At 55.8% G+C, this 17,024-nt stretch overlaps 2 protein-coding genes across 3 annotated transcripts; one reads left to right on the plus strand and one right to left on the minus strand.

Moving 5' to 3' along the window:
* Window positions 1-1,369: 1,369 nt before the first annotated feature.
* Window positions 1,370-4,899, minus strand: SIGMAR1 (sigma non-opioid intracellular receptor 1). Of its 2 annotated transcripts, XM_027889426.1 has the most exons (4): window positions 4,726-4,899; window positions 3,699-3,899; window positions 3,095-3,187; window positions 1,370-2,812 (listed from the first exon to the last, which is right to left on the minus strand). In XM_027889426.1, the coding sequence occupies exons 1-4, from the start codon at window positions 4,874-4,876 to the stop codon at window positions 2,586-2,588; spliced, it is 672 nt and encodes a 223-aa protein (XP_027745227.1). In that variant the 5' UTR covers window positions 4,877-4,899; the 3' UTR covers window positions 1,370-2,585. The 2 variants fall into 2 exon arrangements, with proteins under 2 accessions (XP_027745227.1, XP_027745228.1); XM_027889427.1 differs by lacking the exon at window positions 4,726-4,899 and having other exon boundaries at window positions 3,746-3,797.
* A 95-nt stretch (window positions 4,900-4,994) lies between these two features.
* GALT (galactose-1-phosphate uridylyltransferase) lies at window positions 4,995-8,945 on the plus strand. Its single transcript, XM_027889425.1, has 12 exons — window positions 4,995-5,100; window positions 5,427-5,596; window positions 5,674-5,749; window positions 5,882-5,930; window positions 6,163-6,292; window positions 6,550-6,606; window positions 6,903-7,025; window positions 7,177-7,309; window positions 7,753-7,836; window positions 7,928-8,082; window positions 8,174-8,264; window positions 8,765-8,945. Exons 1-11 carry the CDS (start codon window positions 5,046-5,048, stop codon window positions 8,234-8,236), a joined length of 1,095 nt encoding a protein of 364 aa, XP_027745226.1. The 5' UTR covers window positions 4,995-5,045; the 3' UTR covers window positions 8,237-8,264; window positions 8,765-8,945.
* Window positions 8,946-17,024: the final 8,079 nt, after the last annotated feature.

Below are 17,024 nucleotides of genomic sequence, written 5' to 3' on the forward strand. Positions count from 1 at the left end.
TGTCTGTGCTCAGTGCTGGGATAGGGGAACCCCTCCTGCTGCAGCAAAGCAGCCAGGGTTCCTGAGTCAGAGACACCCAAGCTGCATGGTTTCTCTGCTTGGCATGTCCCAACTTAGCTGGGAGTGCTGAGGAAGGCATCCTCAGAGCAGCCTTTTGCATGGACAGGGCTGCTGTCCCTGTGGCCGGGCTGGGGGGGATCCCCCACCCGTGATGGAGTTATTGACACGGGCACTACAGAAAACACTGCTGAGATTGTTCACACTAATGTTATTTAGCAGCAATATTTCCGTAATAAAAGAAATCAATGGGCAAGAGAAAAGACCTGTCCAGAGCTTTGATTTTCTTATTTTAATGGCATACTTATTTACTCCCACCAGCGTGCCCATCGGATTTTCATTATGTGGCCTTCGCTGTAAGTGGAGCGGTATTGATACGAGCTGCTGAGTTAGCGCCTTCCCAGGCGGGCCAGCTCGTGTGGGATTGCTTGTGTTTCCCAACAGGGCCCAGCTAGACCCCAGGGAAGGGCCGTGGCACGGGGCCAGGGAGGACTGGCAGCCCATGGGCACACCCACATGTGAGCACACCCAGCCTGTGTGTGTGCATACACACGGTCTGACCACGAGCACACAGGTGAGCAAAGAGTGTACCTGCTGGTGTGTGCACTGTGCACATGCGTGACACACTTACCTCACCTGCACGGGCACACACACACGCGCATGTGCACATCCCACCCAGGTGTGTCCCAGGACTCATATGCGTGCCACTGCCCAGATTGTATGGACAGGCACATGGTGGTTCTACCTATATACACACCTGTGTGCCACCACCTGTTGTGCCTATACCCACCTGAAAACTATTCTACCTATATGCACTCGTACGTGGCAACACACACACGCACACATACACATACAGCCACCCTGCCTGCTCCCATGTACACATGCATGCAGCGTGTCTGCCAATATGTGTGTGTGCGTGTAAACCTCTCAGAACCATCACCTGCTGCGTCTAGATCCATCCACCCTCAGGGCCACAGACCCAGCTCTGGCATTGACCCCCAAAAGGATGGAGCCCCCTGGGCGCTGGGACCCCCCATGGAAGCAGGGACCTGGCATCAGCCCAGGCTTTTGGTCCCCAGCGACTGCAGTGGAGAGAGGAGTAACAGCACCATCTTCTGCCAATCCCCGGGAGCTGATACAGGGCTGATCCTGCCCAACAACGTATCCCCTAGCTCCCAGGACCCTAAGAGGGATGATGCCAGCCTTCCCCGGAGACACTCAGCTGTCAGGAGGAACTACTGCTGCGCATGTGGCTGGCCTTCATCACAGCAGGGCTCAGCATGCTCCAGAGACTCTCCCAGACACCTGAGCATGTGGGATGAACAACTTTATTACTGGTATCTCTATTCAGGTAGCAAATTAAAAAGTAGCCCATGTGCAGGGCTGCTGGTCAGCAGACAGGGACAGTCCACAGAGGAGGAGGAGCAACATGCTACAGGCCTGGGTGGCCAGGGACACACACGTGCTTGGCAGCAGCGTGGAGGTGAAAGTCCTCCACCATGCAGTGAGCCCACATTGGTCTGGCCACAGGGATGCAAGCAGGGTCCACAGCTGGGTTCCACTGGGGCATTGCAGCGCTCTGTCGGCAGCCGGGATCCCATGCCGGGAGCCGAGCAGAGTGGCTGTCCCCATGGGATCTCACAGCCAGGGGAAGCATTTTGAAGGCCGAGATCCCATCCTGAGCTAGTAAAACAGACATTTGGGCACTCGAGGACACTAGGTACGTGCATAGCCAAGAGGCCATGCAGAACGGGGTCTCCGTTAAGGCGACAGACGGTGGGTTTCCCCCTTGGGGGGGCACTGCAGGGAGGGGACTGTGGGAAAGGGACTCTCTTCCAGCCCCAGCCCATCCCCTGGGTGAGATGACGCACAGGGGATCAGGGGGATCTCCAGCACAGAAGCTGGGCATCCCCCCACTGCTGGGGGGGGTCTCAGTGCAGATCCTGCCCCGTGCCAGGGTGACACTATGTCCTGCCAACCCAGATCAGCAGGGGTGGAGCCACAGGAGATGCCGCCAGCTGGACACAGTGCTTTGCGCTGCCCGCAGTCCCGGCAGGCTGCCAGGGAGACGGGGCACTTAACTGGCTGACCTTTACAGTGGGTGCTCTAGCCTGGCTCACCCTGTGCACCCAGCCCTGACGGCAGCATCCTTCTCCTGATGTCTCAAGAGCTGCAGAAATTTTATGGGGCCTGGGGACAGCCAGCTCTAGCCCCTCTCCTGCTGCATGCTGAGAGCACACAGGGGTGTTTGTACACTCCAGCCCCGAGGGATGGAAAAGCTGGACATGACTCCAATAGAAAGGAGGGAGAGGCAGGTAGTAAAGAGAACTGGCGGTCTGCGTTGCTGTGACCACCAAGGTCCCTCTGTCCTGGCACCCCGTTGGCCCATGCGGAAGGACAGAGAGATTTGGGGAAGGCACAGGGGATCTCCTGCTGCCTCTGCTAGAGCCTGGGCTTGGGGAGGAAGAGAGAAAGGCTGGGAGGAATGGAGCCAACTGGGCTTGGCAGGGTGCCCTGGCAAGACAGGCTCAGCATCCAAAGGTGCTGAAGAAGGCATTGGCTTCCAGGAGCAGGCCCTTGGCGTAGACACGCAGGGTGTAGAAGAGGGTGACGAAGTCCTGAGTGCTGAAGAGGGTGTCAGCCAGGGCAAAGGCGAGAGTGGAGGGGATGAAGCCCCGGCCGTACTCCACCATCCAGGTGCCCGCACTCCACTGCACTGACGTGGCCTCTCCCGCCTGGTGCACGATGGTGTCTCCTGCCAACAAACACAACCAGCATGGCTCCCAGGAGCTGCCCCGCATCATGCCCAAAGGGGAGACACCTCAGATAGGGACCTGCAAGGCTGAGCATCCCAACCCATCCCCAGCCTTGCTCACTTTTCTCTTACTGCCAGCCACTTAGATGCTGGGATGCGTTACTGGGGACATAAACTACCCTATCCAGAGCTTTTGGCCAGCTTGAAGGAAGAGGCTTTATGACAAGCTCTGTCCCAAAGACATGGATGCAATTCACAGGGTGCCATGGCTGCTACACTTACCTGGATAGTAGATCTCACTTCTGGTGGTCCCCTCCTTCCACTGCCGGAATGTCCCCGAGATGACAGTGTCAGAAATATCTGCCCAGTACCGACCTATGGGAGGGTAGACAGCATTGGCTGAGCACGTCCCTGCCAGGGACAGTGCAGGAGCCCAGGTCTGAACCATGGAGCAGCCCTCTGGGGGTAAAGATGCCACCCAGGGCCTCGATACACCAAGAAGCACAGATGGGTCTGGCACCTAGGCTGCCTGTGTGAACAGCCAGCCTGTGCTGCTTGGTGTCCTTAAGCCCAATCGTTTCCACCTTGTTTGGCATTTGCTCCCTGCTGAAGTACCGGGAAATGAGATGTCTGCCATCGCCTGCCAGCTGGCTGCGGAGAGTCCTGGCCACACGACATGTCATGCACAGGGACCCGCAGGTGCTGCAGGACACCATGCACACTGGGGACCACAAAGTATTTTCCAACATCGTCCACCCCATACAAGAAGTGAAGCAATGGGCTCCCCGTGCCAGGCACACCACAGCCGGGGCAGCTGGACCCAAACAAGTGGAGTGGAAAGAGCTCACAGAACAACCCTGCCTGCCAGGCCTGTCCCCCTGCTTACCTGAGTGGCCCCCAGTGTCAACAGCTGTCCCGAAGAGCAGCACATACTCGGTGAGTGAGGCGTGGAGCAGGCACATGGAGCCCATCCACCCACCTGCATTCACGAACACCCACTGCAGGTCCTCATCTGGCAGGATGTGGCCTGGGTGCTTCTTTCTTAGCTCCACAATGATCTTGGAGAAAGCCAGCTCATGGTCCAGCCCTGAAGCACCCAGGGTCATTGTAAGTCCCCAGCACAGAAAAAGCTTTGCTGGCCACCCCCCCCGAATCCCCTGCACAGCCAGAGGGTCCCAGCACTCCCTTGGAGGGATCTGCCTAGGGAAGACGTCTCCTTTCCCCAGCCTTCAGTCCCTGTTGACCCGTCTCCATTGCCTCCCTGGATGGTGATGGAGAATAAACAGCACCGAGTGCTCCAGTCCTACAGCCCACCCCAGGTGCTGGGCGACAGGAGGGACCCAAGCAAGGTGACAGTGCCCCAACCGCGGTGACATGCAGCCTCGACCGTACACCCTGTGCCACGCAGGGACAACCCTCCCCTTCAGTCCCAGCGAGCGGGTCGCTTATGCCTCTGACCCACGTGGGTCTCGGTCCCCTGACTTGGCCCAGCCCAGGCACCGAGAGAACTGCCCTGACCCCGGGTTCGGTCCCAACTGGGCTGAGTGACACCGCTGCCCTAGTCCCCATCTCTCCTTTGCTTCAGCCCCATTTTCCACTCCGTTTCCACCGTGCTCCCTGTTGCTGTTGCCCTGCACCGATCCTCTCCCTATCCCGGTCCTGCTGCCCAGTCCCAGCCCCTGGCCCCTCCCTGACCCCAACCCTCTTCCCCCCGTGATCCCGGCCCCCCTGTACCGGACTCCTTGGTCCCTCGCCCTCGACACGGCCCGCCTCTCCACCCCAGGCCGCCGCTCCGCGCCAAGTCCCCGGTTCCGCCCCCATCCCAATCCCCATGGCCATCCCCGTCCCTCCTCGCTCCCCCTCCCCGCCGCTACCCACCCCCCACCCCCGGTCCCCACGGGCGGCCGCGTTACCCGCGTGGTGCCGGGCGAGCTGTGCGATCTCGGCGGGGGTGAACTCGTACCGCTTGGCCGCCAGCCATCCCCGCAGCGCCTGCAGCACCAGCGCCAGCGCTCCCAGCGCCAGCCCGGCCCGCAGCGCCCGCCGCCCCCACAGCGCTCCCATGCCGCGCTCCGCCGCCCCCCCGGCACCGGGAGCGGCAGCGGGACCCGGCCCGGGACCGCCCCCGCCGCGGCCACGCCACGCACGGCCTCGGGCGGCTGCGCCGGCGCGGCGGGGCGGAGCGGGAGGCTGGAAGGGGCCGATCCCGCCGGGTTTCCGGGAGCGGGCAGGCATGGAGCCAGCGCCGGCGGGGAAGAAGGAGGGGGGCAGTCGCTTCCGCGCCAGCGGTACGGACGGGGCTGCTTCCCTTCCTCCCTCCCTTCTTCCCTTCCTCCCTCCCTTCTTCCCTTCCTTTGCATCCCTCGTCCATCCTTCCGGACCCTCAGGTGGAGCGCAGCACAGCCCCGGGAAGCGGGAGCTGCGGGAACTCTCCCCGCCCTAAGGGCGGGTGGCAGCGGACCGGGACAGGGAGGAAGGGGTGAAGCTGGGAAGGTTCAAAGTCTCTTGCATGCCCTCCTCTCGTGGGAGGTGGGTGTTTGTGTAGCCCGTCCGCAGGGGGATGTCTGGCCCCCGCGTCCCTCCCTGACGCCCCGCTGCTCTCCCCTGCCCGCAGAGCACCAGCACACTCGGTACAACCCTCTGCGGGACGACTGGGTGCTGGTATCGGCCCACCGGGTGAAACGCCCCTGGCAAGGGCAGCTGGAGAAGCCGCCCCCCGAGGATGTACCCCGCTGGGACCCCAACAACCCCCTCTGTCCCGGGGCCACCCGGGCCAACGGCGAGGTACCACCAAGGGACTCTGGGGGCCGGGCTCCCCCTAATGCCCTCTGCTATCCTGATCCCGTCTCTCGTCCCGGCAGGTGAACCCCCAGTACGAGGGCACTTTCATCTTCCCAAATGACTTCCCTGCACTGCAGCCTGATGCTCCAGAACCTGGTAACTTCTGGGAGTAGAACAGGCTGCCGGGGACCCCCAAAACTTGGGTCTAGGAGGGGCTGCAGGGTGGCTTGGAGAGACACGGGTGCTGCCCCAGCACCTTCTTCCTCTCTACTCTCTGTTCTTCCCTAGACGACAGTGATCACCCCTTGTTCCGAGCTGCCCCAGCCAGGGGGGTGTGGTAAGTACCTCCATGGCTCCAGGGAGTCTGGGACACACTTTGTCCAGGACCTGTGAGATGATGCTGGACTGAGCCTGCTTTCCTCTTGCACTGCCTGTTCTGTGCACATCTGCTCTATTTTGGATTTATTCTGGAGGTCTTGTCACTGTCTCCCTTATTCCACTGCACCCAGCAGGACTGTGAGGGTCTCTGGAGATACCCACAGTCCCAGCCACGTGTGTTTCCTCCACAGCAAGGTGATGTGCTTCCACCCCTGGTCGGACCTGACGCTGCCTCTCATGTCCCTGGCAGAGATCCGGGCTGTCATCGATGCGTGGGCAGAGCTGGCAGCCGAGCTGGGTGCTTCCTACCCCTGGGTGCAGGTGTGGGGCTGGTGGGGGCTGCTCTTTTCTGGCTGGAGGTGGGGGGCCAGTGCTGGGTACTCTGGCAGCACCAGGGACCGTCCTAGCTGTGCGTGTGTTGGTCCCCTGTCCCTACGTTGTGCCCCGCTGAGCCTTTCCATGTGGATGTGAGGCTCTGCTCCCCTGCGGATGCCTCCCTGCTGTACTGGGGACATCACGGAAACTCGCAGTGGGGACCCTGCAGCTGGGACCTACTGGCTGCACCTCTTCCTCCGCAGATCTTCGAGAACAAGGGAGCGATGATGGGCTGCTCCAATCCACACCCCCACTGCCAGGTGAGGCTGTCCGACTTGTGACCTGGCTAAACCGCGAGTCCCTGCGGGCGACCCTACAACAAACCCCCGGGGGAAGATGTGAACGGCAATCCTCCCACCCTTGTCTTCCATGCAGTGAGGAGGCCCCATGCCTGTCCAGTTACCTCCCCTCCCGGGGGCACAGCCGCTTGTGGCTGCCGTAATCTGGACTCTCCACCTGGTGGCAGCAGGGACCTGCAGATGGGCAGCGTGGCTGGGGGTACTCCTGCAAAGGAGGGTGCGAGTCCCCCAGCACTGTGCCCTGGTGTGCCTCCCAGGTGTGGGCCAGCAGCTTCCTCCCAAACGAGGCGCGCCTGGAGGACCGGACCCAGCGTGAGCACCTGAGGCAGCACGGCGTGCCCATGCTGCTGGAGTACGCTGAGCAGGAGGCTCGCCGAAAGGTCAGGCTGTGGCTGCTGTCCATATCCCCTCCCTGGCAGCGGGATATGTGCCAGGACGGGTTCCCCAGCCCCCAAAATCTGGGCTCCCCACCGAGGAGTGCCCTGGGGCGTTGGGATTGCTTAATTCCCCGTCAAGCACCATGTCCTGCAGGAAAGGCTGGTGGTGGAGAATGTGGACTGGCTGGTCGTGGTGCCGTACTGGGCCACCTGGCCCTACCAGACCCTGCTGCTGCCCCGCCGCCACGTCTGCCGCCTCCAGGACCTCAGCGAGGGAGAGAGGGACAGTGAGTGGCTCTGAACTTTGTTAGCCCCTGTCTCATGTTCTTTGGGATTTGATCTTCATTAGGAGGTGGCTCTCTGGTAGCTGTGCTGGTGCTGGAGGGCCCATGTTCCCTTGGGGTGTGGGGCTAGCAGGTTTGGTTGAGGAGGGGTCTGACACCCCCGTTTTGATAGAATAAGAGCTGGGTATCCAGGCACAGGCAGTACTGCATGTGAGAATAGAGTCCTTTTTGAGGTGATGAAGCACATGGTGCTCCCTGCTTTTGGGGGAACTCCTCCTGTGTTGCTGGTGCTGTCTGCATGGGGGGGGTCAACTACCAAATGCAATCCTCTTGCCTATCACTGGTGTCCACCCAGGGAGAGGTGCTGAGGGTGACACCCCTCATTGCCTGCCATGCTGCTGGCCCTTGGAGAGGTTTGGCCAGCTCAGGGTGGCACTCTTCTGCAGGCCTGGCCTCCATCATGAAGAGGCTGCTCATCAAGTACGACAACCTCTTTGAAGTCTCCTTCCCCTACTCCATGGGCTGGCATGGTGAGTGGCATAGCTGGGAGACCCCCTCCATCCTCTCACTCGCATCCCCATCCCCTTCCCATGGCTCACGCAGCACCTGCACCTGAGGCAGGAGCCCCCACGGGCCCCCACCTGGAGGAGGACTGCAGGCACTGGCAGCTCCACGCCCACTACTATCCCCCACTGCTCCGCTCTGCCACCGTCCGCAAGTTCATGGTGGGATATGAGATGCTGGCGCAGGCACAGAGGGACCTCACCCCAGAGCAGGTGAGTGCAGCTCACAGGGATTGGGGGAACCATGGAATCCTGGAGCAGGGCTGTTCCTGGGACCGGCTGCCTTTTGTGCTGTGCCCCACAGGCAGCTGAGCGCCTGAGGAGCCTCCCTGAGGTGCACTACAAGGAAGGAAACAAGGAGATGTGATGAGGAGCAGCGGAGCCAGTCCTCAGATGTGAGTGTGAGGGGAAACATGACCTCATTCTAGAACTACCAGAAAGGAGGTCATAGCCAGGTGGGGAGCTTTCTCCCAGATAACAAGTGATAGGACAAGAGGGAACAGCCTCAAGTTGTGCCAGGTGAAGTTTAGATTGGATACTGGGGGAAATTTCTTCACTGAAAGGTTGACCAGGCACTGAAACAGGCTGCCCAGGAAAGTGGTAGAGTCCCCATGCCTGGAAGAATTCAAAAAACACATAGATGTGGTACTTGGGGATGTGGTTTAGTAGTGGTCTTGCCAGTGCTGAGTTAATGGCAGAGGTCTATGATTCTATGTTCTTGGTAAGGCCAGGAGCCGACTGGCAGTGGTGAGAGCTGAGGCCTGGGAACTCATGTCACTTGTGACCTCTCTGAGCTACCAGATTCTCCTGAGCCTTGTCATGGCTGGGCTGGGTTTTGGGACTGGTTTTGCCTGTTCAGGTACTCCAGGCCTAATCCTGTGACATCCTCAGATAGGTGGTGCTGTTCCTTGTCTCCTCCACCATCGCAGGCTCTGTCTCTGCCTCCACAGCGTGCTCTTACCACTACTAAAGGGTTTACACTCCTTACCAGTCTAGTCTCACCGGTAGGACTGAGAGTTCTTCCTGCCCTGTGGAGGGACATACCCTCCCCCAACCCTGAACAATAAAACCTGGAAGCAAAAGTGCCTCTGTCTGTTCCCTTGTGGCTCTCAGCCCTGGGTGGGAGGTTTAGGGTTTTTGGTGGGAACCTCCAGCTGCTGGAAGGGGGTAACATGGTGGGGTGCAGGGGATGTGCTGGCATCTCCATGCCTCTTATTCCTGGTCCTGCCTCTGTGCTGCCTCCTCTTCCTCCATGGGGGGAGCTCTGAGTCTGTGAGTGCTGCAGGCTTGGGGAGGAGTGGGAAGCAGGGAGGAATGGATATAGATCAAGGCTTAGCCAGCTCCTGGGAGAGAACTGAGTCCTGGCAAACTTGCTGCATGGAAGCTGCTGGCTGGAATGCTCAGCCCTGGATCTGCTCCTCTTCATCCTCTCTGCCTGGGACTGCTGGCCTGCAGCCCTCACGGTGCCTACTGTGAGTACCTGGGCTGCTGGAATGCAGCCAGGGACTGGTGGGTCATCTCTCTTTGTGGTGCTGCTGCTGCTGCCACCCCCTTTGTCCTTCCCTTTGGCCACTTATAGTGTGGGATAGTGGCAGCCTGGTCCCTGGGCTGAGCTGAGGGAAGCTGCATTCACCTGTTTGTGCTCTCCTCCCTTTCAGCCCTTCCCTCCAGGAAAGTCCCGGGTCTGTGCAGGGGTAGGCTGTGGACAGGGATGCCACCACAGCTAACCTGGGGGGATGCTGTGCTATGCACTGTCGTGCCTTTGCACAAATAGTTTTTATTTGTCACTGAAGAACTGTTCTCACAACTCTCTAATGAGACCGCTACCCTTGTCAAGTCTGTGAGGGAGCTCCTGAGGGCTCGAGATACCTTGCAGGGAGAGAAATGCTTTCCTCCTACCTACAACATGAGTTTGTGGGGAGGGCTGTATTCCCTCTGCCCCATCTGTGCATCCCTATCCTCGGGGCTGGGGCAGGCAGAAAGGCACTCAAATGGCTGCAATGCTGGATGCTCTGCTACTTGCTGGTCCTATCCTTCTACTTGGATTTCTCCATCCCTGAGTGCACGAACCATCCCAGATTGACCTCAGGGCTCCCCACGTGCCTCAAGGTTTTAAGAAGGAGCTGGTGGGTGACCCTTAAGCTTGGAGCCCTCATTGTACACAACATCCCTGCGCATGGTATAGGGGATGCTGGGCTCGGAATCTGGCTTCTTGCAGACTCATTTCTTCCCTCCTGGGACAAGCAGTGTCCGTCTGGGCTCTGAAGCCCTCCCGATCGCAGCCCCTCATGCCTTCTCACCGCAACAAGTGCCTGCGTGCCAACCTCTGAACTACCGCGCATTTCTCCAGGGTCCTGGGAAAGCGGCAACAAATTGGCTTAAATGTGGCAATCCAGATTGGGGTAATTAGCCGCTGAACCGGTCGTAACGAAGCTCGTCATCTCCCTGCACGCGCAGTTAGCTCTGATTTAATAGCCCACCGGCTCCCAGCCCGGGCAGCCGCGCCTCGGCCCGGGGCCGTAAATGAAACTCGCAGTTAAGTCAAGCGGTATTAAACTTTACAGTCGCCGTCTTTAGAAACGAGGCTCTCTCCAGTAAATCAGAGCAAGTGGGATTGTAAATATCGAGGCAGGATCCATATTGCTTAATTAAACAGCTCCTAATGAACAGCCAGTTTGTTGTGTTGTGATTTAGGGTGGAGGCTGGGGAGGTAGCATGTGCTGCGGAGTGCCGGTTCTGGGATGCCCTCTGCTGCAGGTAGCGGCTGCTGTAGTTCAGCTGCTGCTACAAAAAGTCTCTGAGATGGCCTGAGAATTGATTTTATTTTTTTTAATAAAAATTAAATACCCCCTCTCAAATCTGAAAAACTCAAGGTGGAAGCCAGCAGCAGTTAGAGGAGGAGCAGGGGATACAGCCAGGTGTGAGAGCAGGACTATACTGAGCTTCCCAGTTCCTCCCAACAGATCTTCCCAACACCTCCTCTTGCCCTGATATTTTTAGCTTGTGCATGGAGTGTGAAAGGCTGAAATGGAGCAACAACGCTTTCCTGTAGCACAAGGAGGCATCAGGCTGGTGCAAACAGAGCTACTGTGGATGGAAGGGCATTGCAATTCATAGGAACCATCACTGGTGTGCTGTAAAGCCACGAAGCCTTTTATATTTTAGTGGTTACAGTCCAGTTGTAATTAAAAAGTGATTTATGGCAGAGGGATTAAAAAGTCTAGCTAGGTGAGGGAGAGGGGAGTGGAGGCGCTGTGGGGTACTCAGCCATTGCTCTTCACCTGGGAGCATCAAAGGGAAACCGAGGCCCCCTGGGATTCTCTGTAGGGATGTTCCTCAATGCCATTTCATTTCCACAGGGTAGCTGTCAGATATCCTGGGAAAAGCATCCCTGTGACTGGGTCATCCTTTTCCTGACTCCACATCCCCCAGCATTTGCAATTCCTGCCCTGAGCTGCTCTGGAGGAGTAAGCAGGGTGGAGGATGGGGACAGCAAGAGGAGCTAAGGCTAAGCTCAGTCATGGAGTTAATGAATTAAAAACCCATCAAGGTCTCTTGGAGGTGTTTGCACCCTGTGTGGTGCGTTAATAGGCCTGTGAGGGATTAGAAAAGGGATGCAGTGCTTCTGCACTGGGCTGGCACGTCCCATGCTCTGCAAGGAGCAAGGGATAAGTCCAGTAGAAGATGTGGAGATGTAGAGCTGCTTGAGGTGGGGGTGGCCAGGAATTTATTCTCATTTTGTTTCCGTTTTCTGATGCCACTGAAAGAAATGGGTCAGTCTGCCAAGGGACATGGGTTTCCCAAAGCTCCTGGGGTTTTATCTTGACTGAGACAAAGCCAGTGTGCTCACACAGCTTGTAGCAGTGGCTGTCTCCATCATCATTCCTGTCCTGCATGTTTAGGAGATCCAGAACACCCCCAGTACTGACACTGAATCCTTCTGTGGACACAGTTGAGTCCTGGGATGCTGATCTGGGATGCTGCCCTGGTGCACAGGCAGCTTTGGAATAAGCACTCAATGGTAGAGGCAACTGCTGGAGGCACGTTCATCACCTTTGGTTACATGTCCATGCCCTTGGCAGCTGCCAAAGGCTGCAGAGCTGCAGACATGCTGCAGATTGCAAGTTCCCCGTCCTGCCTACCCCTCTTCCTCTCCTCCCCGCTTTCCAGTGCAGGTGAGACAATAAATATTGAGCAAAGGAAGTTAATCTGTGACCAGAGTGTTTTAATCAGAAAAAAAAGTTATGAGTCCAGGCCTGCTGGCTCCTGCCAAAGTGCAGTTTTACTGTTCCTCCTGGTACCAGCTTTATGGCTGTCATTTCATTCCAGTTTTACTGTTGTTTTTGCCCTTATCGTTGAGTTTCTCCTTGCCTGCTGCTTCCTGAGACTGAGTGGGGGTTTTGTCAATGCATGAAGGAAGAAATCAGTACATTTTTAGGGAGGAAGAAGAGAAGGAAAGGGAGGAAGAAGAGAAGGAAAGGGAGAAAGAGAGTAAGAATGAAAGGAAGAAAGAAATGGAGTAAGGAAGAGAAAAAGGAGGAAGGGGAGTATGGGAAACAGAGAGGGAGAGAAGGCCAAATCTCTCCATTTTTATCTAAAAGACACCACGAGGTCCTTATAATTACAACAATTAAAAATTTTAAGCAGATGCTAAACACTCTGGTGCCCTGCAGCAGAGAGCTTAGTGCAGTGGGGTGATCTGCTATGCCAGGAGAATGAAAAGCAAAACCCAGACCCCTTCTAAATCTTGTCTTAGCTGGACATGCAGGAGAATGGGAGCAACTGGGCCAGCAAACAGCACCCAGCTTGTCCTGAGCCATGTGGTGCATCTGTCCTGGGCTTGGCAGCTGCCTTGGCAGGCACTTTCCAAAGGATTGAGCAGGAAACAATTTTGGAGGTGAGTTGCTCATGTCTCAGACAGCTGGTCTTTTTAATTCTGCTGATGGTCACTGGCTACTCCCTGCAATGCATTTTCAGAGCCCTCAGGGACCATGTGATGTGGGAGGGCTGCTGGTCCCAGGTGGACCAGCATGACATGTCTGGATGCTGCCTGCCAAGCTCTACATGGACTTTAGGACAGCAGCCCCAAGGGTTGGAATTTAGTTTCTTAATCATCTGATACATGCAGGTAATTAAATACTGTCACACTGCAGCATCCGTGTGGTCACTAAGCAGTGCCTTCCCCCCATGTCTGGGAAGGTAACTTGGGGCTCAAGTCTTGCCAATGGGGACCTGACACTGCACGTTGTTTGAGCCTCTCTCCCATCCTGGAATCCCATTCTGGAGTCAATGGCCTCTGTTTAGAGCAAGAGAAGCCAAGGAGGGTCCAGATTCCCGCTGGATTCAACCCAAGCACAAGTAGCTGGGGAGGGAGAGGAGCAGATGTGGATGGGAGGGCAGGGGACTGCTCTGAACTAGGGTCAGCCAAAGTGCTTGACCACAAAAGGAGGTCATCCACCTGCAGTGGATATGCTGGAAGAAGGGAGGAGCCCTTGCAGCACCCAGGATCTGGTATGGCTGAAATTGGGCACCCTGGCTGTGCCTAGCACACCCCTGCTGCTGGAGCCAGCTGTGAGAGCTCACAAACATCTGTGCCTGCCCCAAAGGAAGGATCCCCCTCCATCCTGATGTTCCAGAGAAGGAATCTGTAAATATTTTGCTAATTATCATCAGCAATACCGAGGAGTCTGCTGCAAAGCTCTGGGAGTGGGGAGACATTGCAACACCAGGTTGGATCGGGGGTGGAAAATCATCCCCTGGGGTTCACCTGGGCATGAGGTGACTCCTGGCAGAGGCAGAGCCCTTGGAAGAGGGGAGGAAGTGGAGAGATACTAATTAGATGCTAATAAGAAAGTAATTAGCAGGTCTCCAGCCTTGCCAGTGCCCTTGGGCTCCCCTGCCCGGCTACAAGCCAAACCACCTGCTTCAGTGTCCCCAGGGTGGTTTGAGCCCCGTGGGGGATGGCCGGAGCAGGGATAAACCAGCTGCTGCTCCCTGCACACACTGACATGCCTGACCACAACACAATGTCCTCATAAATTACCTTCGTGAAACAAAACTTGACAAATAAAAGCCAAAAGTCCATCTGCAGCCTGCTTGCTTTTGGTGTTTAATACCTCCCTTATTTTGCTCGCATTTGTCTGTAGCTCATGGCAGCTCCTCCATTCCCTCATGGCTACGTGCTTGGGACGGGAGACAGGACTCCTGGGCTGCCTGTGCTGTCCTTGGGGGCAAATTGCTGCCCCTCCTCATATGCCTCAGGTTCCCCATGGCTCAAATAGGGTCAATTACGCAGAGACCTGGCCCCATCAGCTGGCTAGGATGGCTCTGGGCTTTGGGAGGATCCTTTCGACACCCCCAGTGTGACACCTTGAGGGTGCCTCCAGCTTAGCCCTGGCTACCTCCCATCCCAGCACAGGTCTTACAGATGTGAGGAAAATGTTCCCCAGCCCCAAAACAGTGCTGTGCAGCAAACTCCTGTGTTAGTGCACCCAAACACAATTAAAAAAAAAAAAAAAAAGTTTAATTTTAAAAATTAAATGTTTAATTCTCACGTGGGCAAGAAACAGAGAGAGTGCAAAGCCAGGATGGGTGCCCAGGATGCCAGTTTGTTTTTTAACCCTTCTCATCCCACTTTCAATTTCCCCTTGGGGTCAGAGATCCTCAAAAATCGTCTCTTCTGGTTCCAGATGCTTCCACTGTTCTTCAGTAATAGCAGGACCCTGTTCCGTCACAGTCCAGCAGGTCGCCTTAGAAGTAGCTGATACATTGGCACAGGAGAAATGATCCCTAGCCTCTGCTGGGGTCTAAAATTTCACCCCCACCCCCAAAAGGACTAGCCAACACATCAAGAACTTGAAATGATTATGATAAAACCTGCGGGACACCAAGAGCATCACTATGATTTGTGCTGTCTAAATGTTAATCAGAATAATAATGCCTATTGAGACAGCTGTTTTAAAAGGCTGTGATGTTGGAGTAAAAATTCCAATAAAATTCTATTAGCCCTTCCTCGTTACACTAATGGTGCCTGCTGCTAAAAGCCCCCTGCTATAGACACCCGTATTAATGGGCTTATTACAGGAAATAAAATCTGAGGCTGAACATTACAGTGAAGCCTGATTAATTCAGCAAGGTAATCTTTTTTTTCTTCCCCCTCCACTCTGCCTTTTCTTTTTCTCCTCCCCCCCTCTGCCTCCCCCCCCCCCCGCCTTTATTTAATGAATATGCTTCTTGAAGTGCCAACTTCTGAGCCTTGTGTGGAGTTTGGGGATGATTTTAAACTGATCTTGTTCACAATGAGACGAATCTTTGTGCTGGCTTCTGTTGCAAATGTGGGGGGAAGGCTTCTCAGATATCTCTATCAAACCAGGACAGACAAAAAAGCAGCCAGGTTAGAAGTGAAGATGTTAGGAAGGGGGAAACAGTGGATATCCCATGGATGGTCCTGGGGTGGCAGCTCTTGTGCTGGAACACCCCGTTGCTTGTCCCCATACAGGTGCATGGTGACATTGGCCAAGGTGAAGCTGCTGGGGGGCAAACAGCAGCTTCTCTCAGCTACTCCCTCCCACCCTTTTCTGTCCTGATTTCTCCTCTTTTGCTGTCACACTCATTCCTGCAGGAAGGTCTGCCTGGGTCTCAAGGCTACATCCAGGTTTGCAGGTGCTGTCCCAAACCCAGTGAGGTGTCACCCCACGAGGCTGGCACCCTCAGCACACGCTGAGAGGCAGAAACAGACCAGCAGACACACTACTATTCATCCATGCTATAAATAACTCCCATAAAAATCCTCTTCCTAGCCTTTTGTGTTCAGCCAAACCCTGCCAATGGGAAAGGAGACGGCATCTATTTTATGGGCGGCTGGAAGCCGGCTTTGCATTTTTCTGGCTCACGTAATCCCACAGGTACCCTTGTTTCTTTTCTTTTTTAACAGCCTTTTGATTCATGTTCCTCTCAGCCAAGTTTAATTATGGCTTCAGCTCCCACTGCCCAGGGAGGGAAAGGGGAGAGGGCAGCCCTGCCAGCCACTGCAAGGACATGGGGCACAGGGCAAGAGGGAGGGAGGGGAAGGGGAGAAGGGGAGGGAAGGGAGGACAGACTGAAGGAGGGAAAGCAGGAAGTAGCAGGCAGGCAGGCTGTAAAGACGGAAAGAAAAGGAGAAGGAGAAGGAAAAAAAAAGGAAAAGGGAAAGGGAAAGAAGTGCAGCACAGGACTGTGCCCATCCTGAGAAGTCCAGAGTAGTGTCCAGGTCCCACCTTGGGTAATGACTGCATTTACCAACCTAGCTAATTTTTTTAATTAACTACATCAAGAAAGTGTGAACACCATGAGTTCTTGGAATGGTCTGGAGATAGTGGGTGATGGGCTAGCAAAGTCTGTAATTCCTTGATCTTAATTCCATATGGCTATGCTGTGATCATAGCCTTCAAGTTAAGCACAGGGCCAACACACTACAGGCTGGTAACAATTTAATTACAGTGTAGGGGAGTTGAATTTCAGTGGGAAGAAAAAGGTGGTGGGATTGCACAGTCTCTGCCAAGCAATGCTTAGGGGTCTGCATCTGGGTCTGGAGCTGAGGTTTCCCTCTGGGGATCTGTGGGCTCAGTGCCTTGGGAAACGTGGTGTCCTTGGACTGGGGATGGCTGGAGATTTCCCCCCCACCCCACCTGTTCCACCCATGCCTGTCAAGGCAATCACCCAATTCAAGGCAGGGATCTCTTCTCCCACATGTGATAACACAGCCAGTGCTCACTTCATTACCTGCCCACCCTAAAAAACCAGAATGCCTTCAACATCATTAGTCCCTCAGATCTCTCTGGATATGTTCTTTCTGTGATCACCTCCCTTTCACACCCGTATCAGCACCATCTGGCAGTGAAGGTGAGGATCTGCATGGGAAACCCTGCGGCAAGGGAGAACTCTGGTGAGTGGGAAGAGGGGGAAAAAGCATACAGAAGGAAGAAAAAAAAAAGGTGAAGAAATCAATTTAGTTGCAATAAAGCCTCTTACTGTATTAACTGCTAATCCAGAAATACACAAACACACTAAGAGAGTCCTTGGAATAAAGGCATTTAATTAAGCTATTTGCTTGAAGCTGGCTCTGAAAGGTCTGGCACGATGGAGGAACAGGAACAGCTGGACCCTGGGGAGATGCT

The sequence above is a fragment of the Empidonax traillii genome, unplaced genomic scaffold, assembly GCF_003031625.1.
Source record: "Empidonax traillii isolate 1590-97213 ecotype Southwest subspecies unplaced genomic scaffold, ASM303162v1 scaffold262:size680716, whole genome shotgun sequence".
NCBI lineage: Eukaryota > Metazoa > Chordata > Aves > Passeriformes > Tyrannidae > Empidonax > Empidonax traillii.

What these genes read in the sequence shown, in the direction of transcription:
- SIGMAR1 (XM_027889426.1), bottom strand. Translation starts at nt 4,876, where the DNA reads ATGGGAGCGCTGTGGGGGCGGCGGGCGCTGCGGGCCGGGCTGGCGCTG. An exon ending in GCTCGCCCGGCACCACGCGG is followed by an intron (nt 3,900 to 4,725) that starts GTAACGCGGCCG and finishes TGGGTGCTTCAG; the next exon opens with GGCTGGACCATGAGCTGGCT. An exon ending in AAGTGAGATCTACTATCCAG is followed by an intron (nt 2,813 to 3,094) that starts GTAAGTGTAGCA and finishes GTTTGTTGGCAG; the next exon opens with GAGACACCATCGTGCACCAG.
- GALT (XM_027889425.1), top strand. Translation starts at nt 5,046, where the DNA reads ATGGAGCCAGCGCCGGCGGGGAAGAAGGAGGGGGGCAGTCGCTTCCGC. An exon ending in ATCCACACCCCCACTGCCAG is followed by an intron (nt 6,607 to 6,902) that starts GTGAGGCTGTCC and finishes TGTGCCTCCCAG; the next exon opens with GTGTGGGCCAGCAGCTTCCT. An exon ending in CTACTCCATGGGCTGGCATG is followed by an intron (nt 7,837 to 7,927) that starts GTGAGTGGCATA and finishes CACCTGAGGCAG; the next exon opens with GAGCCCCCACGGGCCCCCAC.